Source organism: Pristiophorus japonicus, chromosome 9 (genome assembly GCF_044704955.1).
Source record: "Pristiophorus japonicus isolate sPriJap1 chromosome 9, sPriJap1.hap1, whole genome shotgun sequence".
NCBI classification, from domain to species: Eukaryota; Metazoa; Chordata; class Chondrichthyes; family Pristiophoridae; genus Pristiophorus; species Pristiophorus japonicus.
Window position 1 is genome coordinate 101,220,397 of NC_091985.1, and position 26,451 is coordinate 101,246,847.

At 41.6% G+C, this 26,451-nt stretch overlaps 1 protein-coding gene and 1 non-coding gene across 6 annotated transcripts in view; both read right to left on the reverse strand.

Moving 5' to 3' along the window:
* Positions 1–2,711: 2,711 nt before the first annotated feature.
* The window catches only part of LOC139273151 (exportin-1), a 63,015-nt gene continuing 39,275 nt past the window's right edge, over positions 2,712–26,451 (reverse strand). For all 5 annotated transcript variants that reach the window (XM_070889644.1, XM_070889645.1, XM_070889643.1 and 2 more), the window contains exons 18-25: positions 24,682–24,865; positions 23,978–24,084; positions 21,114–21,308; positions 12,834–13,002; positions 12,597–12,731; positions 6,895–7,054; positions 6,720–6,816; positions 2,712–3,811 (exon numbers count right to left, since the gene is read on the reverse strand). In XM_070889644.1, coding sequence (XP_070745745.1) covers positions 3,665–3,811; positions 6,720–6,816; positions 6,895–7,054; positions 12,597–12,731; positions 12,834–13,002; positions 21,114–21,308; positions 23,978–24,084; positions 24,682–24,865 — 1,194 coding nt within the window. In that variant the 3' untranslated portion in view covers positions 2,712–3,664. The remainder of the gene's footprint in view (positions 3,812–6,719; positions 6,817–6,894; positions 7,055–12,596; positions 12,732–12,833; positions 13,003–21,113; positions 21,309–23,977; positions 24,085–24,681; positions 24,866–26,451) is intronic.
* On the reverse strand, positions 21,779–21,902 carry LOC139274489 (U8 small nucleolar RNA). The gene has a single exon (XR_011595543.1). It is a non-coding gene; the product is annotated as a U8 small nucleolar RNA (small nucleolar RNA).

The window sequence follows — 26,451 nt, forward strand, 5'->3', positions numbered from 1 at the left end:
CCTTTTAGAATTATGCTGTAATGTTGCCCTTTTTGATTTTTGACTTGGGTTTCTCTGCCCTCCACTTTTACTTTTCTCCTTTCTACCTTTTGCTCTGACCTCATTTTATTTCCCTCTATCTCCCTGCATAGGTTCCCATCCCCCTGTCCTATTAGTTTAAATCCTCCCCAACAGCACTAGCAAACACTCCCCTAGGACATCGGTTCCAGTCCTGCCCAGGTGCAAACCTCAGATTTGCACTGGTCCCACCTCCCCCAGAACCGGTTCCAATGTCCCAGGAATTTGAATCCCTCCCTCTTGCACCATTCCTCAAGCCACATATTCATCTCAGCTATCCTGCTATTTCTACTCTGACTAGCACATGGCATTGGTAGCAATTCTGAGATTACTACCTTCGAGGTCCTGCTTTTTAAATTTAACTCCTCACTCCCTAAATTCAGCTTGTAGGACCTCATCCCGCTTTTTATCTATATCGTTGGTACCTTTATGCACGACAACTGGCTGTTCGCCCTCCCCCTCCAGAATGCCCTGCAGCCGCTCCAAGACACCCTTGACCCTTGCACCAGGGAGGCAACATACCATCCTGGAGTCTCATTTGCAGCTGCAGGAACGCCCATCTATTCACCTTACAAGAGAGTCCCCTACCACTACAGCTCTCCCACTCTTTTTCCTGCCCTCCTGCGCAGCAGAGCCACCCATGGTGCCATGAACTTGGCTGCTGCTGCCTTCCCCTGATGAGCCATCTCCCTCAACAGTATCCAAAGTGGTATATCTGTTTTGGAGCGAAATGACCACAGGGGACTCCTGCAATACCTTCCTACTACTGCTCTTCCTGATGGTCATCCATTCCCTATCTGCCTTTGTACCCATTGCCTGCGGTGTGACCAACTCACTAAACGTGCTATCCACGACATCCTCAGCATCGCGGTTGCTCTAGAGTGAATCCACCCACAGCTCCAGTACCGCAATTGAGACATTTCTAATGATTGAGTGAAATGGCTGGATTCCTCCTGACTGAGGCAGGTTCTCATCATAGGACAATGCTATCAAACAACACATGCATGAATACCTTCAGTGTACCAGTTTAGATACCTTTTCATAAACAATTGGAAGTAATCAATTTTAATTGTGTGTTGTGGCCAGCAAGAATCCAATATAATCCATTTTAAGACTCAATTTGCAATCTTCAAAGGACCAAATCTAACATTTAATTTCTAGTAATCATAAATTCAGCAGTTAAACTATTTCCTATACAAATAAACACTTAAAGCGCAACAAACCATAAAATTACCCAAATCAGGGCTTTCCATTTTAATGTCGAGGCATTCCATTCCAGTAAATGGAGTCAAGAAGTGCTGAAAAGTACATTTGATCTCTTACCTGCAGTGCCTGAACCAGAGGTGCTAGAAGCCAGGAGTCTCCCTTTAAAAGTAGGGAGAACAAGAGATAAATGGTCTCCATTGTATTGATCTTGTACACATTCTACCAATCAGCCAAGAGAGGTGGTATCAGACAGTAGGCCCCCCAGCCCATCTTTTTGGTTATAGGCAAATAGTCCAGGAGACCGGCAAGGATAAGCGGAGAGGAAAAAATCATGCCGAAAAGGAGGTGGCACACAAAATACAAGACAATAACAAACTTGCAGAATTGGCATGTAAATGGGAAATTAATTTTAACGTAGATAAATGGGAGATGGTGCATTTTGATGGGAAAAATAGAGACCACATACTCCTTAGAAAATAAGTCTAAATGGGGTAGAGGAGCAAAGGGATGTATGGGTACGGATTCACAAATCATTAAAAAGCAACGCAGATTAACAAGGCCAGAAAAAAATGCAGAGCACTGGGAGTCATTTCTAGAGGAATAGAATTGAAAGTTCGGAGGCTTTGTTAAACTTGTATAGAAGCTTGGTTAGACCACACTTAATATTGTGCATAGTTCTGGTCTCCAGATTACAAAAAAGGATATTGAAGAAAGTGCAAAAAAGATTTACAAGGATTATACCAGAACTGAGGGGTACAGCTATTAGGCAAGTATGAACCGGCTCGGGCTCCTTTCTCTAGAAAGAAGACCGCGACGTGACCAGATAGGTCTTTAAAATTATGAAGGGCTTCGATAGGGTAGATGTAGAGACTTGCAGGGGAGTCCAAAACTAGGGATCAGAAATATAAAAGTCACTAATAAATCCTATAAAGAATTCAGTAGAAACTTCTTTATCCAGAGAGTGGTTAGAATGTGAAACCTGCTACCACATAAAGTAGTTGAGGCAAATAGCATTGATGTATTTAAGGAGAAGCTAGGTAAGTATATGAGGGAAAAAGGAATAGAAGGATATGCTGTTAGGGTGAGGAGGCTGGTATAGAGCAGAACCACCGGCATAGACCAGTTGAGCCAAATGGTCTGTTTGTGTTATAAATTCTATGTAATTCATTTTGGCATACATTCCATGGAATAAGAATTATTACAGCAATAAAAAGGATCCAACAAGTTGAAGTTTCAACTCCCGATGTCATCCAGAGCAAAAGGTCTAATTCAACTATAGTGCATTAAACTGTAGCAAATGTGGCCCAGGATTGTTAAGGATAAATGTCAGTACTGGTAAAACTTTTAAATCGCATGAACTCTTACCTGAATCCGTGAAACAATTTTGAAAAATTCAGGTCAATTTGATTATCAAAGAGAACATAGGAAAATCAAGGTCAGAAGGCAGATTTTAAATGTAAACCAAATTTATTTTGCTCTGAAGTAGTGTTCTTGAAGCACTACAGCATGGTAAACAATGTAAATTAGTACAAGTCATCTCAAAAGCCATCAGTATTTTCATGAGCTGTTTATAAAGATGCAGCCTATGCTAACTCGATAAATATTTAACCACTTTCACTTAGAATTGATGAAGGCTCACAAATGAGCAACACTCCTCATTGAGGAAAACAAAAAGCTGTTGTCGACAAAGCGACAGCACATACATACACAAAAAAATTCATAAAAAATAACCAAGTGTACTGTGTTCCCAAGTCATTCAAGATGCTTTACACTGGGATGATATGCACATGATCTTGCTGCAAACCTATCTGGCTAGAATTGCATTAATTCAGTCAAGCATTACCATTTCTTCCAACTACCCATGGATACAATTGAAAAGCAGCACTGGGACATGCCTGACACACTACCCTTTGAACATTTTTTTCACAGACCACTTTCATTCCTAGGCTGCAAAAAGGCTATGCTACAACAAAGTAACACACACCTAATTTAAGAGATTGGTGATCAATTACAGAAAATATTTCCTATATTTGTTGTACACTTTGCAAGCAGAGGCACAAGCAAAGTCCACTTTTCAGCTCTATGTTCCCACCCTCCCAAAACCATAAAATGGGGTACAAGTGATCTTTAAAAAGTGATTTAATTCATACAACTGCATGCAAATCTAAACAAAGATGACAAAACTTTTAATTTATAACAATGGAAAAAAGGTATTACACAAGAAAACTTCCATACAAATTGCATACTAAGTAAAAAGAGCTACCAGGTGACAAAGGATTTAATATACATATATTGGCATCATTTTTGGTCAACACACACAGATGTGCAATTACCTTCTGCAAAGCTACATAAATGGTGGCTGAACAGAAGAAACAGCACAACTTGGTTTACTCCATATTTCTCAATCATACATTTCCTCTGGAATTTCATGTGGGTTAAGAATACCAGGAACAGACATCTGAAGCTTATGCTTTTCTTCTTGGGCCTGGCGTAAAGCAGCCTCTCTTTCTTCCAAGAACAAGTCAGCGCTGTCTTCTCCAGCAAACTCCTGCGAACAAAAAACACATTTGTAGCAAAGGGGAAAAAATTAAGCACTTGATTTTGCAAAAATGGTTTCCCATATCCAATATGCAATAATTCCACTCTTGTGCTGCAGAAGCAGTCATCTCAAGGCCCCTTCATCACTAACTTGTATCAATACAAAATGATTGGCAAAAACTACTTCGCTCATGTTAAAGCCACAAAACATGAATGGTTCTGTACCAATGAATATTCTACACTGCACTGCCAGTTTTGGTTCATCAGCAGTGATGGAAAGTGTCGTCGATCATGCTATGAAGCGGCACTTACACACCAATAACCTGCTCACCGATGCTCAGTTTGGGTTCCACCAGGACTACTCGGATCCAGATTTCATTACAGCCTTGGTCCAAACATGAACAAAAGAGCTGAATTCCAAGTGAGGGCGAGAGTGACTGCCCTTGACATCAAAGCAGCATTAGACCAAGTATGGCATCAATGGGAATCGGGGGGGGGGGGGGGGGGGGGAGAAAGAGAAAGAGACTCTCCTCGGAGTGGAATCATACCTAGCACAAAGGAAGATGGCTGGGGTTGTTGGAGGCCAATCATCTCAGCCCCAGGAGATCCTCAGGGCCGTGTCCTAGGCCCAATCATCTTCAGTTGCTTCATCAATGACCTACACCCCAACATAAGCTCTGATGTGGGGATGTTCACTGATGATTGCACTGTGTTCAGTTCCATTTGCAACACCTCAGATAATAAAGCAGTCTGTGTCCACATGTAGAAATACCTGGACAACATTCAGGCTTGGGCTGATAAGTGGCAAGTAACATTTGTGCCACACAAGTGCCAGGCAATGACTAACTCCATCAAGCAAAACTCTATAACTACCTCCCCATGACATTCAATGGCATTACCATCATCGAATCCCCCACCATCCTGGGGGCCACCATTGACCAGCCACATAAATACTGTGGCTGCAAGAACAGGTCAGAGGCTGGGTATTCTGTGGAGAGTGTCTCACCCGTGCAGCCTAGAACCGGCTTTTCCAACATGAAATTTCATGCATGCACGAAACCAAAAAAGAACCTAGGGGGAACATTTGTCATAAGTTGTTGCTGCTGGAAGATACCATACATGCGCAGTTGATGCAGCAAATTTAAAGGGACCGTGCACAATTTTTTTTTTTTTAAAAAAGAGGGAACATTGTTCACCACACAAAAGCAATCATCTCAAGGCCCCTTCATCACTACAGTGGTTCAAGAAGATGGCACCACCTTCTCAAGGACAATAAATACTGGCCTTGCCTGCGACACCCACATCCCGTGAATGAATAAGCAAAAAGTTGGTTTCCTCGTGGCTCTCAATCCATTTTAGGTGCACCAAACCATTTTTCATTTTAAGCTGAGCTGGGGCAGAGCTGCAAATCTAGTAGAACTTTAGTACCTCCTTCGAATGACCATTCATGTATAAGCCGAGCCAGTCGGCACTGGAAGGCTATTTTATCAGAGGGCACCATAGCTGAATATAATCCTGTCATGTTATACACACACACACACACACACACAGAGACATACATTGTTTTTGTTTAAGCACAAATCAGTAGACAGCGACCAGGAGTAGGACCCCCACTATCTGAAGCTTTCTGATTCTGACCTGCATTCATAGCAGTTAAACGCACCGTGAGGTGCAGCTCTAAGCTAATTCGGTGAAGCTTTGTACAGTGTTATCAGTTACTCCAATTGAATATTGGGAAGACTGAAGCCATTGTTTTCGGTCCACACCACAAACTCTGCTGGCAAGCCACTGACTCCATTCCTCTCCTTAACTTTTTTCTGAGGCTGAACCAGGCTGTTTGCAACCTTGGGTGTCATATTTGACCCTGAAATGAGCTTTCGACCACATATCCAACAGCATAACTAAGACCACCTATTTCCACTTCTGTAACATTGCCCGTCTCCGCCCTTGCCTCAGCTCATTTGCTGCTGAAGCCCACATCTATGTCTTTGTTACCTCTAGACGGGACTATTCCAACGCACACCTGGCTGGCCTCCCAGATTCTACCCTATGTAAACTTGGTTGTCCAAAACTCGGCTGCCCGTGTTCTAGCTCGCACCATGTTCCACTCATCCATCACTCCTGTGCTCGCTGACCTACATTGGCTTCTGGTTAAGCAATGCCTCGATTTCAAAATTCTCATCCTTATTTTCAAATTCCTCCATATCTCTAATCTCCTCCAGCGTCACATCTCTTTCTCCCCCCACCTCCCTCCCCACCAAATCCTCTAAATTCTGCATCCCTGAATATAAAATCGCTCAACCATTGGTGGTCATGCCTTCTCTTGCTTAGGCCCCACGCTTTGGAACTCCCTGCCTAAACCTCCCCGCCTCTTTCCTCCTTCAAGACGCTCCTTAAAACCTACATCTTTGACCAAGCTTTTGGTCACCTGCGCTAATTTCTACTTATGCGGCTCGGTGTCAAATTGTTTCATCTCATAATACTCCCGTGAAGCGCCTTGGGATGTTCCACTACGCTAAAGGTGCTCTATAAATACAAGTTGTTGTTGCAAACTATAACCATCAATGTAAATTTTAATTGTTGAACAGGCAAGCTTTACAATGAATGCCTCAGTTTAAAAAGGTAACTACATCAAAGAGGCTGTAGTAAACTTTTTCAACTAAGATTGTTGGGCCCATCTGTGGAGCAGAAGGAACAACATTGGTAACTGCTAAAAACCCCCATCTCACTTTCCTGCTCGTAAGATCAGTTCATGCTGCACCAGCAGATACATCTCAGCTCTCCATGCACTCACATGAATACTGTTCAATCAAGCTTGGAACTCCCATTTGTCTTATTTTCATATTTGACAAACAATTTGGAATGAAGAGGTTTTGCTAGATTCTGAGAGCTTTTGAAGTGGACTAGAACTGCATTACCTTGATTTGTACAAGAAAATCTCGCAGATGCTCTTTAAAAGCTGCAATGTCCTGATTTAAACTGAAAAGCCCCGTTACAAATAATTTCACTTGTGCCCTGCAAAAAGAGAAAATAAGTTAGGAAGCAAAGTAATGGATCAAAAAGGCTTGCTTTAATCAATTAAGACCAACTTACTCTTGTAGATGTGGAAAAGCAGATTTCAATAGATTGGCCACATAATCCTGAATGAACACATGATTAGTGACAGGATTTGTTGGGTTAAGGGGCACCGATATTTTTCCTTCCTCCACCAGGTTAAACATGTATGCAAGTATTGATGCATGCATCGTCAAACCTACAAAAAAGCGATTAATACAGAATGTCAAGAATCAACTTTCACATGAAAATAGGCCTCTAAATGCAATAATAAAAACATTACAAATATTCAACCACAACCCTCAATTTAGCAGTTGGTGAGGATTAGTTTAAACTTTAAAATCAGTTACAAGTAATCCAAAGATACCATTGCAACATTCCATACACACTAGTGTGATGGATTTAACTACCGCAGCAATCACAAACAAATCTTAATGTTCTATCCTGCTGCAAGTCTACTTGGCCATCCCACTGACATACATTGGCTCCCATTCCCCAAAGCCTCAATTTTAAAATCCTTGCCCAGGTCTTGAAATTCTTCTGTGGTTTTATTCCTCCCTATTTCTGTAACCTCCTCCAGCCCAACTCTCCACTCCCCTGACTCTGGTCTTCTAATTTGTAGGCTTAATGTTAGTTTTCCTCACACCTGTGAAGTGCTTTACCTGTTCTTATGTTTAAGCAAGTAGCATTTTTGTATTAAATGCCACATGATCTCACTAAACATTTGTAGATTACAAACCTATCATACAGGCAAAACATTTTTTACATTATAAATGCATGTTACTTCTGTGGAGCTACTGAGAAGCACATGATGCAAACTAGCCGAACTAGAAAACTGAACAAGGCTTGGACTACTACTTTAAGTACTATGGGCCCAATTTTGGCCATGACTTGCATTAATTTTTTTTTAAAAAAAAAGAGTAAGTTGTTTTTTCTGGTCTAAGTTAGAACATGCCATTTTCCCCCAAAAAGTTGCTCCAGAGTAAGTCAGTTAGGTACGATTTTTTTAGGTCAGTTTTTTCCCCCCCAAAAGGGGGCGTTCCCAGAAACTTAAGCCAGTTTTGGCCATTTATGCCACTTTGGCTAGCAAAAACTTACTCCAAATCCACTTAAGTCAGCGTTGTGGCCAGCTCTGAAAAACCTTGCAAGCAGTTAAGAAAAAGCAGTGCACATTCAGCAGACATTAGGGCAGGGATAGGAGAGAGAAGGGAACTGGAGAGGACCTGAATAATCAAGCAGCAAACATTAAGGAAAAGCTCAAACCAATAAAATACAATAGAAAAAGAAGTAAATCCTACCTTATCTTTAAAGTCTGCCCAGGAAAGGCAGCGGGCCGGCCTGAGGGGCCATTCGGCCTGGGATAGGGTAGGGAAGATGTGCACTGGAGAAGTCACAGCTGCTGGGCCGGGGTGTCTCGGGGGAAGGGGGCACCGAGCCACCGGAGGAATCACAGCTCGTGGGTCTGGAAGTCTTATCCTTCCCCCACCCCCCGCAATCAAAAGTTTAAAGCACAGCCACTAATAAAAAATTAAAAGCAAAGCCCTTACCTGCCCGAGAACTCAGTGGCCGCAGGTGCGGGAGTCCACTCGGCCAGGGATAGGGTGCGGCGAGATCGGGCGTCCCTTCGGCCAGGGATAAGGGCTGTGAGCATCGGGTCCTGCTCACAGCCCACAGGACGCACTGGGAGGGCAGGAGCATGTGCGCAGCTCTCACTGAGCATGCGCGCAGTCCTTTCTGCGCTGGCCTGATGCTCCGCCTCCTTCAGCCTCCACGCCATGCCACGAATCGGGGGACTGTACGCAGCGGCCAGGATGGGGCGAGTTTTTTCCGGCGCCGTTTCCAGTGCACAAAGTCGGCACGTTTGAGGTCAGTGCGCCGACAAAACTGCTTGGGGAAAATCTAGCCTTATATTACTACATTGGAAATACTGTGGATTGTATAATTATATTTTCAGATATGCCAAGATCACTGAAAGGTGAAAGCACCATTACTGCGCAACCCAGTTAGTTTTTAATATTTCCTCACCTTTATTTAATCTTTAACCTATTAGAATATTAAGACACCATAAACTGGTTTTATTTCTTCAGAAATTTGCATTTTGAGTTATGTTAAAATTGCAAAATAAAATTTGACAACCCTATTATAATTAATCTTTTGCAAATATTTGTTAAAATACAAGACTTTAATAAATTTATGATTTTGAACACATATGTAGCCAACGATCATAGATCACAGACATTTAAACACAGGAGGCCATTTCCACCCACCAGGTAGGCTTTCACCACAGCTAACTCATACTGGAGATACCAGCTTCAGTAACTACTTGTGGTAATCTATTCCATACTCTAACAACACTTTTGTGAAAAATTCCTTCTAGCCGTAAAGAAAGATTTGCATTTGTGTGTGCATTTCACAATCTCAGGATGTCCCAAAGTGCTTTACAATGAAGCGTAATCACTGTTGTAATGTAGGAAACGCAGCAGCCAATTTGCACAAAGCAAGGTCCAATAACCTTCATGCTTCTGGTATTTATGCCCCCTGATCGGTGAATCACCGACCAATGGAAATAATATTTCACCATCTTATAATCACTCAAGTCCTTTTATATTGTTGAGCACTTCTATTTACTACTCTTAACCTTTACTGTTCGTGAATACAGCACGTGTTTTCTCCGTCTACAACAATATCTTTAATATCATTTTTTTTTTCCATGGCCCCAATATTCTTTAACGATTTCAAAAATGTTGTTCATTTCATAAATTTCTAATTTGCAGAAACTAAATGCAAATAAAAAAATTGCACGTGAAAGACAAGTTTGTAATCTAGTGGACTGTAGAGCCAAATGGCTCTGATTACTATCCAATGACTCATGATGCAAAATCTAACTACGTGCACAACAGTGAGAATAGAATTGAGCTCAGCTATAGTAGCCCCCACTTGGTCAAATAGTTCCATCATGCTTGCTCTCAATGTTCACGTATTGAGCCACTTAGGCAAAGTACCAGGGGGCATTTAGGCATTAAACAGCCATTTATGCAAAGTACTAAGGGGCTGCTGGTCCCTGTGGAACTGTAACACAGCAAAAACCGGTCACCTCAAAGTAGTGGGAGGGGGTGTAAACATCATATGGTTTCTTTTTTAAACAAAATTTAAACATTGAACGAAAAGTAGTACAATTGGGAGGGGCAAAGAGAATCAAAATCGGTTCCATGATCAGTTGACTAATTAAACTCAATATACAATATTTCTTTCACTGAATGCTGAAGTGCCTGCTTAATCTAGTACATTTTACTTTGGCCAAGTTTGTTGCACTTCTCTTGATATTCAAATTAAGAGAACCAAATTTAAATCATTATTAGAATGGGTATTTAGACTTCCAAAAACTGTTGCCAGCTTCTAATATCGCATTTTATTGTACATTCCAGCTGAAGATCAGTCATGCAGGAATAAGTGAGAAAACATTGCTGGGCATGTTAATGTATCCAGAAAATACCCAAAGCAGACATTAACGAATCAAATCTTTAATTAGAAGCTCCCTATGCCGATTGAGTCAATACGATGCATCCGTGAGACTGAGAGCTACATGGATAGCACGTTTCAGGTGGTCACCCTGCACAGCTTACAAGGAAACGGGCAATGCAGATAATGCTATCAAGGAGGAGTGTGAAATTCTGGATGAAATAAACAGTGAGTGAGGAGGTATTAAGGGGTTTAGCAGCTTTGAAAGTAGATAGGTCCCCAGGCCCAGATGAAATGCATCCCAGGCTGTTGAGTGAAGCAAGAGGAAATAGCAGAGGCCTTGACCTTCATTTTCCCACCCTCTTTGGATTTGGACATGGTACTGGAGGTCTGCTAATGTGGTACCCTTGTTTTAAGAAGGGAGAAAGGGATAGGCCAAGTAATTACAGGCCTGTCGGCCTAAACTCAGGGTGGTAAAATTATTGGAAAAAATCCTGAAAGACAGGATAAATCTACATTTGGAAAGGCAAGGATTAATTAGGGACAGTCAGCACGGATTTGTTAAGGGAAGATCGTGGTTGACTAACCTGATTGAATTTTTTGAGGCGGTAACCAAGAGGGTCGATGAGGGTAGCACGTACGATGTGATGTATACAGACTTTAGCAAAACTTTTGATAAGATCCCTCATGGTAGACTGGTCACGAAGGTTAAAGCCCATGGGATCCAGGGCAAAGTGGCTAGTTGGATCCAAAATTGACTTAGAGGTAGGAAGCAAAGGGTAATGGTTGATGGATGTTTTTGTGACTGGAAGGATGTTTACAGTGGGGTTCCGCAGGGCTAAGTACTGGGTCCCTTGCTTTTTTTGGTATATATCAATAATCTAGATTTGAAAATAGGGAGTATGATTAAGAAGTTTGCAGATGACACTAAAATTGGCTGTGTGGTTGATGATGAACTGCAGGAGGATATCTGGTCAGGTGGGCACAGCAGTGGCAAATGGAATTTAATTCTGAGAAGTGTGAGGTGATGCACTTTGGGAGGACTAATAAAGGAAAGGGTATACACATTATATGGTAGGCCACTTAATAGTGAAGATGAACAAAGGGACCTTGTACTGCTTGTCCACAGATCCCTGAATGTAGCAGGCCAGGTGGATAAGGTGGTTAAGAAGGCATATGGAATGCTTGCCTTTATTGGCCGAGGCATAGAATACAAGAGCAGGAAGGTTATGTTTAAATTGTATAATACTCTGGTTAGGCCACAGCTGGAGTGCAGCATGCAGTTCTGGTCGCCGTATTATAGGAAGGACGTGATTGCACGGAGGTGATTTACTAGGATGCTGCCTGGAATAGAGAATCTTTACTATGAGGACAGATTGAATAGGCTGGATTTGTTCTTACTGGAACGGAGGAGGTCGAGAGGAGACCTCATTGAAGTGTACAAAATTGAGGGGCCTGGATAGAGTGTATAGCAAGGGCCTGTTTCCATTGGTGGAAGGATCAATTACGAGGGGGCATTGTTTTAAGGTGGTTGGTGGACGGTTCAGAGGGGATTTGAGGGGGGGGGGGCTTCTTCATGGAAAGGGTTGTGCGGGTCTGGAACTCACTGCCTGGAAGGGTGGTGGATGCAGAAACCCTCACATTTAAAAAGGTGCTTGAATGGGCACTTGAAGTGCCGTAACCTGCAGGGTTACGGACCTAGAGCTGGGAAGTGGGATTAGGCGGGATAACATTTTGTTGGCTGGCGTAGATGCGATGGTAAGTACTGCAGAGAATCAAATATGGCCAGGGTGATCGGAGAGGAATTTCCCCAGATTTTTGGATGGGTCGGAGAGGAATTTCCCCAGATTTCTCCCCCCCCCCCCCCCCCCTCCACCACATTGGCCTGGGTTTTTAAATCTGGTTTTTGCCTCTCCCAGGAGATCATGTGGCTCTGGTTGGGGTGGAGTGTAGAATGTTTTGGTGCAAGGGATGTCGCAGTTGTGTGGGGAGGACTGGTTGGACTGGGTGCTCTTTACCTTTCCACCATTGTTCATAGGTTTGTGTGTAACCTTCAGGGGGACTGAGGGCCGTGTGGCACTTTGTCGACCGGCGCAGACATGATGGGCTGAAATGGCCTCCTTCTGCGCTGTAAATTTCTATGTTTCTGTATCAAAATTTACCAACTATAATTCAATTTATGCTATAAGTAAATAATGTAATTGATATTTAGTTGATTGAAACAAAGCTCAAAACATATGGAAAACAAAGCTGCTACATTGCTACTCGTGCAAATTCCTTACCAGCAGTGTGGGATGTATCTGTGACAACAGAAAATATATGCTGAAGGACATCGCAAAAGTATGTCTGATAGAAACTTTGTGCAGCTGCCTCTTCCTGGGCAACATTTTGCAGAAGAGTATAGAGAATCTGTAGACCTGTTATAGAAAAGGCTTTGGTTACAGAACTTCATTATTGTCAAAACTATTAATTTTATTTTGTTCATCAAATTTAGTATATACAAATTAATTCTAACAAACCTGTATCAGCAACATTTCTCATGGTGTGTTTAAAAGCCCAGATTATGGAATCTAATACTAGCTTAAATTGTGCTGGAGGAATGGCTAGGAATGCTGGGAAACAGTGCGAATTTACAGCTTGTAAAAGCAAGAAGAAATTTGTTCTGTGTTCAGGATATTCCTCAAAGTCCTGAAAAGAAAGAAAAATAGGTTTGAGACATTACTAGAACTTTTTGAAAGAAACTCAGCTGAGAATACCACAAAAATTAAATTCTCAAGAGCAGAGGTGCAACACGCTATTGTACCCATGAGAATTTCTGATCAGGGCTGTACTGCTGTAAGGCAAAAGGTTATTTAAAGAAAGTGTTGGGCCAATTCCACACTAATCTGCAACTTGATCACTGTTCAGAGGGGAACAGTGGAGATCTGGCAGCCAGCTGACTAAATTTGGGGAGAGGTTCTTCATAGCCCAGGAGCAGCAAGAAAACTATGCAGAAAAATTAAGAGGGTTCGTAGATACATCAGATGACATTAAATACAAAATGAAAAATACATTATCTCCCAAGGATGCATAGCTAAGAAGTTTACAAAAAACATCAAACTTGTTTAGTATTTTTTTCACTTCACCTCTCAACATCCTCATGTATGCATCATCCCTGCTGTGGGACAATTTTGCTTTAGGACCAGCTCCCAGGATGCTAGAATTACCCCATGGGAAATGTGTCCTCACATTTTCTTGCCCTATGGCCTCCACTTAGCATCTGCCCATGACAGGAAATCATGCTTATGAACCGATGATCCACTACTCTTTGGTATAGTATGGAAGAACTCCACTACCCTAATACATATTTAAAATGGAAAATTGAACTTAATTTAAATGAAAGCTGCAAGCAGAAACAGAGATATGAAATGGTTAATCCGTTAGTATTCCCCAACAGTCAATATACTGGTCTTTTTCATAAAACTATACAAGAAGCTGAATCAGTCTAATTTTGTGCTTTTAAACCAAAAATCCTCACTTGCACATGCAATTTTTTCCCCTCCTCTTGCTGAGGGCAGAGTTCATCTTGGGATAACAATGGCAATATATTTTTGAAAACCTTTCTCCAATTAGTAAAACATCAACACATGATGACTGACAATCTCATCTGGAGTTCAGAGCATTAACATTTTTTAGCAAGATAAAAAGGACCCCCAAAAATCCATCCTTTTTGAGTTCATCCAAACTACTCACCCTATCATCTTATCTCTTCAGAACCACATTTTTGAATCCATTTTCTTATTCACTTTTATTTTCTCCTTTTTATTTTCCTACTCTTAAACTTGTGTCCCTTGGTATCTAAACTTTTACCAGTGAAGAAATTGTTTGGATCAACAAAATCAATCCTCTTATTAGATCACCTCAAAGTTTTAATTCTTCAAGAGATCAAGGCCAATTCCCGATAGCCAGAATCCCAAATGTCATCTGACTAAACACCATATACAGCAATACAACTGCTCAGTACCCTCATTTGCCCTTTTATTGCATCCAATCGCTGATATTCACAATAATCCCAAGAGATCCTTTCAATTACCATGCTGAGACTACTCCATTTAACATTTCATTTGATTCCTTGTTTCCATGTTAATCATATTACATGAATTCACAGTGCACTGAATCTACCACCTACTGGCCCAGTTACCTAAAAGATACAGGATCTGGTTGCACTGTTTCTCATTGTTCCATTGTTTCCTATTTTGGTATCATCTGTTATCAAATGCTGCTTACAATACAGTGCCATCATCCATGAGGTAGCAGCAATAGGGATAATACATTCAGCATCAGTGTCCACTGGCTTGGACAGAACAGCAGGGAGAGAAAAAAAAAATCAGAGGCTCTTGCATGCTATTTGATATCTCCTACTCCAAGATTCCAGGCACCAAATATAGGCAGAGTGTACACTCATTATCCCAAATTGCACATAAAGAATGCCCATTTATAATCATCATAGGTAGTCCCTCGAAATCAAGGAAGACTTGCTTCCACTCTTTTTTTTTAAAAAAAAAGTCAGTTCTCGGGTGACTGTACAGTCCAATACGAAAATTACAGTCTCTGTCACAGATGGGACAATCGTTTACGGAAAGGGCGGACGGGGAGTCTGGTTTGCCGTATACTCCTTCCGCTGTCTGCGCTTGGTTTCTGCATGCTCTCGGCGACGAGACTAGAGGTGCTCAGTGGCCTTCCAGATGCTCTTCCTCCACTTAGGGCGGTCTTGGACCAGGGATTCCCAGGTGCCGGTGGGGATGTTGCACTTTATCAAGGAGGCTTTGAGGGTGTTCATGAAACGTTTCCTCTGCCCACCTGGGATTCGCTTGCCGTGCAGAAGTTCCGAATAGCGTACTTGCTTTGGGAATCTTGTGTCGGGCATGCGGACGATTTGGCCCGCCCAACGGAGCTGGTCAGTGCTTTGACGCTGGCCGATTTAGCACCCATGGTATTCTATAGCATAAAAAGCCACCGTAGAAATTTAAGGCAGCCCCATGAATATTACATAGCATATATGGCACAGACAAAGGCCATGCGGCCCAACCAGTCCATGCTGGCGTTTATGCTCCACTCAAGCCTCCTCCAGTTTTTCTTCATCTAAATCTATCAGCATAACCCTCTACACTCCTTTCTCCCTCATATGCTTGTCTAGCCTCCCCTTAAATGCATCTATACTATTTGCTTCAACCACTCCCTGTGGTAACAAGTTCCACATTCTCACCACTCTGTGGGTAAAGAAGTTCCTTCTAAATTCCCTATTGGATTTTTTGGTGGCTTATATTGATGGTCTCTAGTTATGCTCTTCCCCACAAGTGGAAAAATTCTCTGTATCCACTCTATCAAAACTTTTCATAATTTTAATTAGGTCACCACTCAGCCTTCTGTTTTCAAGGGAAAAGAGACCCAGCCTGTTCATCCTTTCCGGATATGAATACCCTCACATTTCTGGCATCATCCTTGTAAATCTTCTCTGCAACTTCACCAGTGCCTCTATATTCTTTTTATAATATGGCAACCAGAACAATACACAGTACTCCAAGTGTGGTCTAACCAAGGTTCGATACAGGTTTAGCATAACTTCCCTACTTTTCAATTCTATACCTCTAAAAATAAATCCTAGTGCTTGTTTTTTAAAAAATAAATGGTCATACTAATCTGTGTCGCAACTTTTAGTGATTTGTGTATTTGTACTCCAAGATCCCTTTGTTCCTCTATCCCACCTAGACTCGCTCCCTCCAAGTAATAAGCGACCTCCCTATTCTTCCTACCAAAATGCAATACCTCACATTTATCAGTGTTGAACTTAATTTGCCGATTATATGTTCACCTCAAAAAATTAAACAAATGAAAATAAACATGCCTAGCTCCTTAAACAAATCCATTTGGTTACATTAAAGCAAATATTTATGGATATTTTTTAAAGCACTGGCACGATGTAACATGAGCAAATTACACAATTTCCACTACAATTTTTAAGTCCTCAAAACAAGTTTACAGCCCAAATCCTCAACAGTTTAAAAAGAAACTCATCTTGGAGGACAAGGTGGGATGGTAAATTAGTACATTGTCCTTTAACCTCAGGTTCTACAATTCAGATCCAATCTTGACATTGATTCTCTCTTGACTGACTGCATGGGCCCTACACAAAAATCAGTTTGGCTAGTCTCAAACAAGTTTATGAATGGAGTCTGCACACACTGAAAGATAGTCTACAGGTCATAATTTCAGAAAAAAGATTTCTCCCAGCTAAATAACAGACAGTTGAAATGATCCCCTCCGCTACACGTGTTTGTGCAAGTTATAGTAGATGGTAAATCCAAGTTCATCCTGATGGGATTTGGCTGGGACATTTAGAGTAAATAGTAGCACTGATCTCTAGAGATTAATGCATTTTCAACTGTGCAAAATTGAAGGCTGAAGTATTTGCAAGTGCCTTCAGCCAAAAATGTCAAGTGGAGAATCCCACTCAGCCTCCTTCAGAGGGCTACACTATTGTACATTCCAGTATCCAGCTAACTGAAATATTAAGCAGTTAAGCGCACAGAATAGTGAGGATATGGACCCATACAGCATCTTAGCTGTCGTGCCAAGTACCTACACACCTAAACTAACCACCTCATAGGCAAGCTTCAGTGCAGCTACAGCACTGGCATCTACTCAATAACTGAAAAATTACCCTATCCACACAATTTTTTGTGTTTACAAACTAGCCAATTACTGCACAATCAACCTCCTCCCAATCATTAGTAAAGTGGTGGAAGTTATCAATATTGCCATCAAATGGCACCTACTTAGTAATAATCTGCTCAGTTCAGGTTCTAGGATAACGTGGCTTCAGACCTCATTAGAGCCTTAATCCATACAAGGCCACAAGAGCTAATTGCCAGAGGTTAAATGAACGTAGCTGCCCTCAACATAAAGGCAACACTCGATTGAGTATGGCATCATCAAGCCCTGGAAAAACTGAGGCCAATGCGAATCAAGAGGCTGGAGTGGTCAATCATCACAGCCCCAGCACATCACTGCAGGAGCTCCTCAGGGCAGAACCAACCCTTAGCCCAACCATTTTCAGCTGCTTCGATGATCTTCCCTCTGTCAAAAAGGTCAGGAGTGGATTGTTTGCTGACGTTTCCACTATTCAGCGACATCACAACAAAGCAGCCTATACTAACCTACAAGAAGACGTGAGGAACATCCAGGTTTGGGATGACCGGCAATATTTGCACTGCATTAGTGGTGTTTCCAAGAGAAAGCCCAACCGACCTTCAATAGTTCTACCATTGCCAAATGCCCCATCAACATCTTGGGGCAGATTACCATTGACTAGAAGCTTAACTGGACTAGCCACATCAATATCATGGTTACAAGAGCAGGATAGAGGCAGATTGGATCACCTTCTGACTGCTTAAAGCCTCTCCATCATCTACAAGGCTCGAGTGTGATGGAATACTCATCACTTGCCTGGATGGATGCAACCACAAGAACATTCAAGCAGCTCAATACCACAAAAAAGCAGTTTGCTTGATTGATGCCCCTGCTAATGGAATCAAAATCAGCCCCCTCCACGTCACTGTGGTGGCAGGACATACTACAGCAACTCACCGAGCTTCCTGTGACAGTACCTCCCAACCCCACAACCTCAATAATCAAGGAGGAGCACAGTGGCAATATCATCTCAAAGTTCCCTTTCCAAGTCACACACTATCCTGACTTGGACATACATCGCTGGTACAAAATCCTGAAAGATCCCATCTAATAGTTAGGAAAGACATTAGCTTGGATGATGTGGAATCTATATGGGTAGAGCTGCAGAACACTAAAGGGCAAAAAACGTTAGTGGGAGTTGTGTACAGACCTCCAAACAGTAGTAGTGATGTTGGGGAGGGCATCAAACAGGAAATTAGGAGTGCATGCAATAAAGGTGCAGCAGTTATAATGGGTGACTTTAATATGCACATAGATTGGGCTAGCCAAACTGGAAGCAATACGATGGAGGAGGATTTCCTGGAGTGCATAAGGGATGGTTTTCTCTACCAATATGTCGAGGAACCAACGAGGGGGGAGGCCATCTTAGACTGGGTGTTGTGTAATGAGAGAGGATTAATTAACAATCTCATTGTGCGAGGCCCCTTGGGGAAGAGTGACCATAATATGGTGGAATTCTGCATTAGGATGGAGAATGAAACAGTTAATTCAGAGACCATGGTCCAGAACTTAAAGAAGGGTAACTTTGAAGGTATGAGGCGTGAATTGGCTAAGATAGATTGGCGAATGATACTTAAGGGGTTGACTGTGGATGGGCAATGGCAGACATTTAGAGACCGCACGGATGAATTACAACAATTGTACATCCCTGTCTGGCGTAGAAATAAAAAAGGGAAGGTGGCTCAACCGTGGCTATCTAGGGAAATCAGGGATAGTATTAAAGCCAAGGAAGTGGCATACAAATTGGCCAGAAATAGCAGCGAACCTGGGGACTGGGAGAAATTTAGAACTCAGCAGAGGAGGGCAAAGGGTTTGATTAGGGCAGGGAAAATGGAGTACGAGAAGAAGCTTGCAGGGAACATTAAGGCGGATTGCAAAAGTTTCTATAGGTATGTAAAGAGAAAAAGGTTAGTAAAGACAAACGTAGGTCCCCTGCAGTCAGAATCAGGGGAAGTCATAACGGGGAACAAAGAAATGGCAGACCAATTGAACAAGTACTTTGGTTCAGTATTCACTAAGGAGGACACAAACAACCTTCCGGATATAAAAGGGGTCAGAGGGTCTAGTAAGGAGGAGGAACTGAGGGAAATCTTTATTAGTTGGGAAATTGTGTTGGGGAAATTGATGGGATTGAAGGCCGATAAATCCCCAGGGCCTGATGGACTGCATCCCAGAGTACTTAGGGAGGTGGCCTTAGAAATAGCAGATGCATTGACAGTCATTTTCCAACATTCCATTGACTCTGGATCAGTTCCTATCGAGTGGAGGGTAGCCAATGTAACCCCACTTTTTAAAAAAGGAGGGAGAGAGAAAGCAGGGAATTATAGACCGGTCAGCCTGACCTCAGTAGTGGGTAAAATGATGGAATCAATTATTAAGGATGTCATAGCAGCGCATTTGGAAAATGGTGACATGATAGGTCCAAGTCAGCATGGATTTGTGAAAGGGAGATCATGCTTGACAAATCTTCTGGAATTTTTTGAGGATGTTTCCAGTAAAGTGGACAAGGGAGAACCAGTTGATATTTGGACTTTCAGAAGGCTTTCGACAAGGTCCCACACAGGAGATTAATGTGCAAAGTTAAAGCACATGGGATTGGGGGTAGTGTGCTGACGTGGATTGAGAACTGGTTGTCAGACAGGAAGCAAAGAGTAGGAGTAAATGGGGACTTTTCAGAATGGCAGGCAGTGACTAATGGGGTACCGCAAGGTTCTGTGCTGGGGCCCCAGCTGTTTACATTGTACATTAATGATTTAGACGAGGGGATTAAATGTAGTATCTCCAAATTTGCGGATGACACTAAGTTGGGTGGCAGTGTGAGCTGCGAGGAGGATGCTATGAGGCTGCAGAGTGACTTGGATAGGTTAGGTGAGTGGGCAAATGCGTGGCAGATGAAGTATAATGTGGATAAATGTGAGGTTATCCACTTTGGTGGTAAAAACAGAGAGACAGACTATTATTTGAATGGTGATAGATTAGGAAGGGGGAAGGTGCAGCGAGACCTGGGTGTCATGGTACATCAGTCATTGAAGGTTGGCATGCAGGTACAGCAAGCGGTTAAGAAAGCAAATGGCATGTTGGCCTTCATAGCGAGGGGATTTGAGTACAGGGGCAGGGAGGTGTTGCTATAGTTGTATAGGGCCTTGGTGAGGCCACACCTGGAGTATTGTGTACAGTTTTGGTCTCCTAACTTGAGGAAGGACGTTCTTGCTATTGAGGGAGTGCAGCGAAGATTCACCAGACTGATTCCCGGGATGGTGGGACTGACCTATCAAGAAAGACTGGATCAACTGGGCTTGTATTCACTGGAGTTCAGAAGAGTGAGAGGGGACCTCATAGAAATGTTTAAAATTCTGACGGGTTTGGACAGGTTAGATGCAGGAAGAATGTTCCCAATGTTGGGGAAGTCCAGAACCAGGGGTCACAGTCTAAGGATAAGCCATTTAGGACCGAGATGAGGAGAAAATTCTTCACCCAGAGAGTGGTGAACCTGTGGAATTCTCTACCACAGAAAGTAGTTGAGGCCAATTCACTAAATATATTCAAAAGGGAGTTGGATGAAGTCCTTACTACTCGGGGGATCAAGGGGTATGGCGAGAAAGCAGGAAGGGGGTACTGATGTTTCATGTTCAGCCATGAACTCATTGAATGGCGGTGCAGGCTAGAAGGGCTGAATGGCCTGCTCCTGCACCTATTTTCTATGTTTCTATGTTTTCTAACACCATCAAGGAGGCATCACCACAAAGACCACAGCAGATCAGGAAGTTCACTGTCACCTTCATAGAGCAACTACAAATGGGCAATAAATTGTGGACTTGCCAGCTCACGTGCTGTGAGCAAATTTAAAAAAAAACTTCCACCGACTAGAGTACATGTATAGTACCAATTCTTAAAAAAATATGAACACTTTAATCCTAATATTCCATAACCATTGCAATTCCCAACTCCCATAGCTCTCCTGATGTCAAGCCACTACCCATCTGGAATAAAATCAGATATACTCTTTTCATCTGCATATCCTTAAAAACTGGAAATAATGATAAGTATATTCAATGCTCCTTTAATCTCACCTTGTTAATCATATTTAAAGTGCATTCGAAGACAGCATCAAATATCTGAGGAATTTCAGATGTGATATGTCCACCCAGTTTGTTCACGATAGTTGCCATGGTGCTAAGTACTTCTGGTTCTCTAGCAGCTGGCACATTCCTCTGATAGTCAATAAGCACTGCATCCAGTAATGGAGGAACAAAATTTTCACCCACCTATAACCAACATTGTAAAGTTTACTTTTGCACACCAATGGGAAGATTTGAACAGTAACCATAATTAAAACAAATCTTGAAACAGACCACAATTGGAGAGACTTTCCATCTCCCTCATTTGTCAGATGTGTCATATATGACAAATTTAAGAGTTCTTTGAAGAAAGTAACCATACTTACATAATTAAAAAAACATTAACCAGTAAGTTGGGCATGTACTGCATCAAAATTTCTGTTAAACCCCTCTAATGAGAAATTTCAATATTAAAAAAGTGTCCACATTTAACTGCTGCTGTAGGTGTCACTGTGATAGGTCTTTCAATGTTAAAGCTGTTACAGATGGTCACATAACACTATGGGTATTGATACCTGTCTGTCACATTAGACTTACTATAAAGTCTAGTGAGTAAACTGATTTGAGTCTGCATACAACTCTTTTAGTTCTTCTCTATTAAAATATAGTCAGTAAAAATCAGAATGGTCCCAAGGGGTTGTTAAGTCCTCAGGATGGGAGCTAGTTAATCACAGGCTCATTCACTCCATTCATCATCTTCTGCCACTCTAAAAGGAACAGGTAAATTGCAGGCTCTGGCCACCAGGTGCTGCTGTAGAGGAGCATTTAGATTCTCAGCCATCTCTGTGTAGCAGTCATTTTTGTCAAGGTAAGAAATTAGTAGTCAAGTTTCCTTTTAATTTAAAAAACAAGATTTGACCATTTGTTGGAGATCCAATGCATTTCCCCTCCCTTTCGACATACTTAGGCAGCTTTTACCTTGTTGCTGCCGATGGCCAAATGCCTGCCCTGCTTTTGATGCAGCACTATGGTTGTTTTCTTGCGCTACTGGCTAGCTTTTCCGGGCACTAGTTCCCACCTCTCAATTTGGCTAGCCTGGCTGATATACAACTCCCCTCGGCTATCCGTTCCTGGCTTTAGTACAGGCCCTTGATGCAGCCAGCCCTTGCCCACAACTCAGCTCCTATGCCAACAGTTCCCACAGAGCAAATGGGTGGGTAGGACAGTCCTTTATTATGAGCATATAATAACAAAAGATCCCTCCCCAAATTTTATTTTTAAAACCAGATTTCAACCACTGCTCCAAACTGAAGTCTAAGATAAACCTTAGCAGGCAAGTGTGTGGTTGGAAAGTTATCTACCAAAACCTTACTACTCATCTGTTTCCCCCCTGCGCCCCACCCCCATCCTTTTTTCTCCCCTTTCTACCACCCCACCCCTCATTACACTCTATTTTCCCCATTGACCTCTTTTCACCTGCATCATCGCAGACCTTTCTTGCCCCTAGTCCAATTATCCCCCACTTTCATTCTGCTTGACTTGAAGACTAGTTGCTTTTATGAAAATGTTTTGATGACAAAAATAGAGAGAATGTGGTTAACTGAAAGGGACTGTAAACACCACCAACAGGATAGCAGATTAGACAGGTAGATGGCAAATGAAATTTAATATTGTGAAATGAGAGGTGTTGCATTTTAGGAGGAAGAATAAGGGAGTAAATATCAACTTTTAAAAAGGAGTACGGCAGAGACACTCGGATGATGTACAAAGTAGGAAGACAAGTTGTTAAAACTGTTGGGGCAAAAAAAAGGATATAAACATGGCCATTGAATGAAACAGCAAAAAAGTAATGTTAAATCTACAAAAGCCATTGGTTAGGCCAGAGTTAGAATACTGTGTAGAACACAGTTTAGGGTGCCTTATTCAAAAATAATGCAAAGATCAAGAGGGTGCAGAAAAGAATCACGATACCAGGGATGAGAGGCTTTATTTATGAAACTAGAGAAACTGGGGCACTTTATTAGAAGAAACTTAAAAGTAGATCTGATATATACAGTTATGAAGAGTTTGGATAAGGTAAATAAGGAAAAAACTATTTTCAATGGTCAGAGGCATTTAAGATAAAAAAAAATGATAAGCAATGTTACCCCTAAGGCGGCGGCACACCAATCGGGGGGGTCCTGCAAAGGCTGTTCACCAGCTGCCGCTGCTGGGAAAGATTCCATGCAGGGCCCACTTAGAACCAGCATAGCAAAACAAAACTAGACTGAACATTGGTGTTAAGAACATGGAATGTTTTGCCAGAAACTGGTGAAAGCAGAATTCACAATAATAGCTCAACAATATGCAAAACCACCAGACTGTCCAATACCTCCAATTTATCAAAAATGCAATCGTGCAGTCATTTGATGATTATATTGTAGATTATCAATTTCACTAATTTTTTTAATAGTTATTTTATCATGGAGTATTGCAGCATTTGAGGGGAACCAGCAGTTTTGGAATCTGGGTTTAAATCCAGATAAGACCAAGGGTCCTCCAAAATATTAGCTGGGAAGTGTCAAACCAGTCCCTAATGGGCATGGGCCAAAACCACACACTGCCCCTAATTTTGTACCTCTCCCTCAGGAGGAGGATAGAATGGCTTGTATGGAAAAATTATACTGGTATAAGAGTAGAATGTGCTCATCAGAAGATGGGGCAGAATAAATAGAAGTTTACTGTGCCATACTTGATCAAGGCATTTCAAGCAAATACAGGATGCTCAGTACTTGAAGATACTTCATCTTAAGCAAGAAAAAAAACACAGTAAAATTGTAATTTTCCATGTTCATGTCTTTATAACTGTAAGAAGCTACTATTCATTCCTCACTTACCATTTGTGGATCATTGGACCTGCTCACCCAACCAGAAATGAGCTTCAGGGTCTCCCTTTTTACTGTCCGCATACTTCTGATCAGGGGCTGTTTTGTAACCATATCACCTATGATATAACATCTGACATCAATAAAATATAATATGCATAGCAAATTAGAGACACTTATTCTGTTGAAGAATGCACCTTCCACTATATAAACATTTTTCACATGTCCTCTCCATTCAGGGTCAACTTGCATCCCTAAAAAAGTTCCCCAACAAACAAATGTACAAAATCTGGTCATATTCTATTGAGATGGTACCAAGGCATATTTAACTACAAAAATAGCAGATTATCAGTTTACATAAGTGTCAGAGACAATATACTTCTACAGACATTGTTAGATGCCTGCTCACCCTCACACAAACTCCTTCAACTTGGAAAGCAACGTACTTGGACCTCAATTAGCATTAATGCTAATTAAGTTGACAGACATTTACAAGGCAGTTTTCCCCTTCCTTTTAGTGGAATAAATTACAATACTCTGATCAGTATCTCAAAGGAGCATTGAAACAATTCAGATACTAAGATCATTAAGCAGCTCTGGAGCTCATGCATGTACAACTTGTATTGTAAAGCAATTGCTCTTACTATGATGCATCCATAGCTTCACAGTACACAATACCATTGTTAAAAAAGGTACAAAACAAATATTCAACCAACCATTTGTTTGAATTGCTGCTGAAATATTTTCACTGAGGCATTTGTATACATTCAACATATCCAGATAGATTCGACCAAGCTGAATGACAAATGGGTGACCAACTGCTTTGCAGGCTCGAACATTCGTTTTCAGAATACTGCCAAGCTGTTTTACAGTTTCGGGATCCTTAAGAATGTCAACATTCTACAGGAAAAGGAAAAGAAAAAGAAAAGAAATCAACCAACTGGTTTGGATGCTGGAATTTTACCACCTGTGCTACCATTTCATTTTTGTTCACACCTGATTTTTGCTATTTTTTCATCTTTGAGATACTAGCCAAATGTTAACAATTTCAAATGCTCTATTTGGAAAGTTAATGCATTTTAAAATATTGGCAACTGTACAACAGTCACAGTTCAGACTTTGTCTCAAAACTTGTGTTCATGGTAAAAAGGCAGGTTCCAAAAGCAAAGAGTCTGCTAATCCTTTCATGCAACAGAGATAGCATACCCAAGATTAGAAATTACCCCCGCCCCCTCCATTTATATTGGCCACTGGAAAATCACATGGAATGTCCACCGTATTCCCAACTTTTTTGAAAGGTGGAAAAATACTGAACCATCATTTAGCAGCGCATACAGGTCAAAACTAGAAGATTTAAATAAGGTTGAGTACCACAGATGCAGCAAGATACTAAGTGCAATACTTAAAAAATAATTTCAATGCAGAATTTGTCCACTATAGAATATAGAACATATTTCTTATATTTTGGGAAGTAACAGGACTTTGACCAAAAGTCTTTCATCGTCTTGCATAACATAATGCTGCACATGCAAAACTTTTCACATTGAACATTTTTTTGAAATCAATCTAGTAGTACAACGGATCTTACACCTTTTCAGGCGAGATGTTAATATCTGGATATTATTGTGCTTCTCCAAGCCTTTCCTTTCAGTTTAGTAATGAATTAGGAATTAAGTCTGCCAATCTACATGCATTACTATTTCAAATAGTCTGCACAAACACTTAGTATTAAAGTGAACTTAATTTCTGACCAAATGCAAGATATAAAAGAATATCTATCCCAGACACTTCATTGAATATGCTGATAGTGATTAGTACATGCGACTGATATGACAGAAGAAATGGAATTTCTCTAGCTAGAACAACGTACATTTATAAAATGTATTTAACGCAGCAAAATTTCAAGGCGCTTAACATTTCTGACACCGAGCCATGGAAAGAGATAACCAAAAGCTTGGTCAAAGAGGAAGGTTTTAAGAAACATCTCAAGGCAGGAGAGAGGTGGAGAGGTTTAGGAAAGGAATTCGAGAGGTTGGGGCCAAGGCAGCTGAAGGCACGGCCATCAATGGTGGAGCGATTAAAATCGGGAATGCGCAAGAGGCCAGAATTGGAGGAGCGCAGAGATCAAAGGCTTGTAGGGCTAGAGGAGGTTACAGAAATAGGGAGGGATGAAGCCATGGAGGGATTTGAAAACAAGGATGAGGATTTTAAAATTGAGGCGGTCAGACTGGGAGCCAGTATAGCTCAGCAAGCACAGGTGAAGAGTGAATGAGACTTGGAGCGAATTAAGATAAGACAGCAGAGCTTTGGATGAGCACAAGTTTATGTAGGGTGGAAGGTGAGCCCGGGGAGCATTGGAATAGACAAATCTAGAGGTAACAAAGGCATGGATGAGAGTTTCAGCAACAGATGAGCCGAGGCAGGGTCGGAGTTGGGTAACATCAGGTAGGTGGAAATAGGCAGTCTTGATGGAGTGGTTGGAAGCT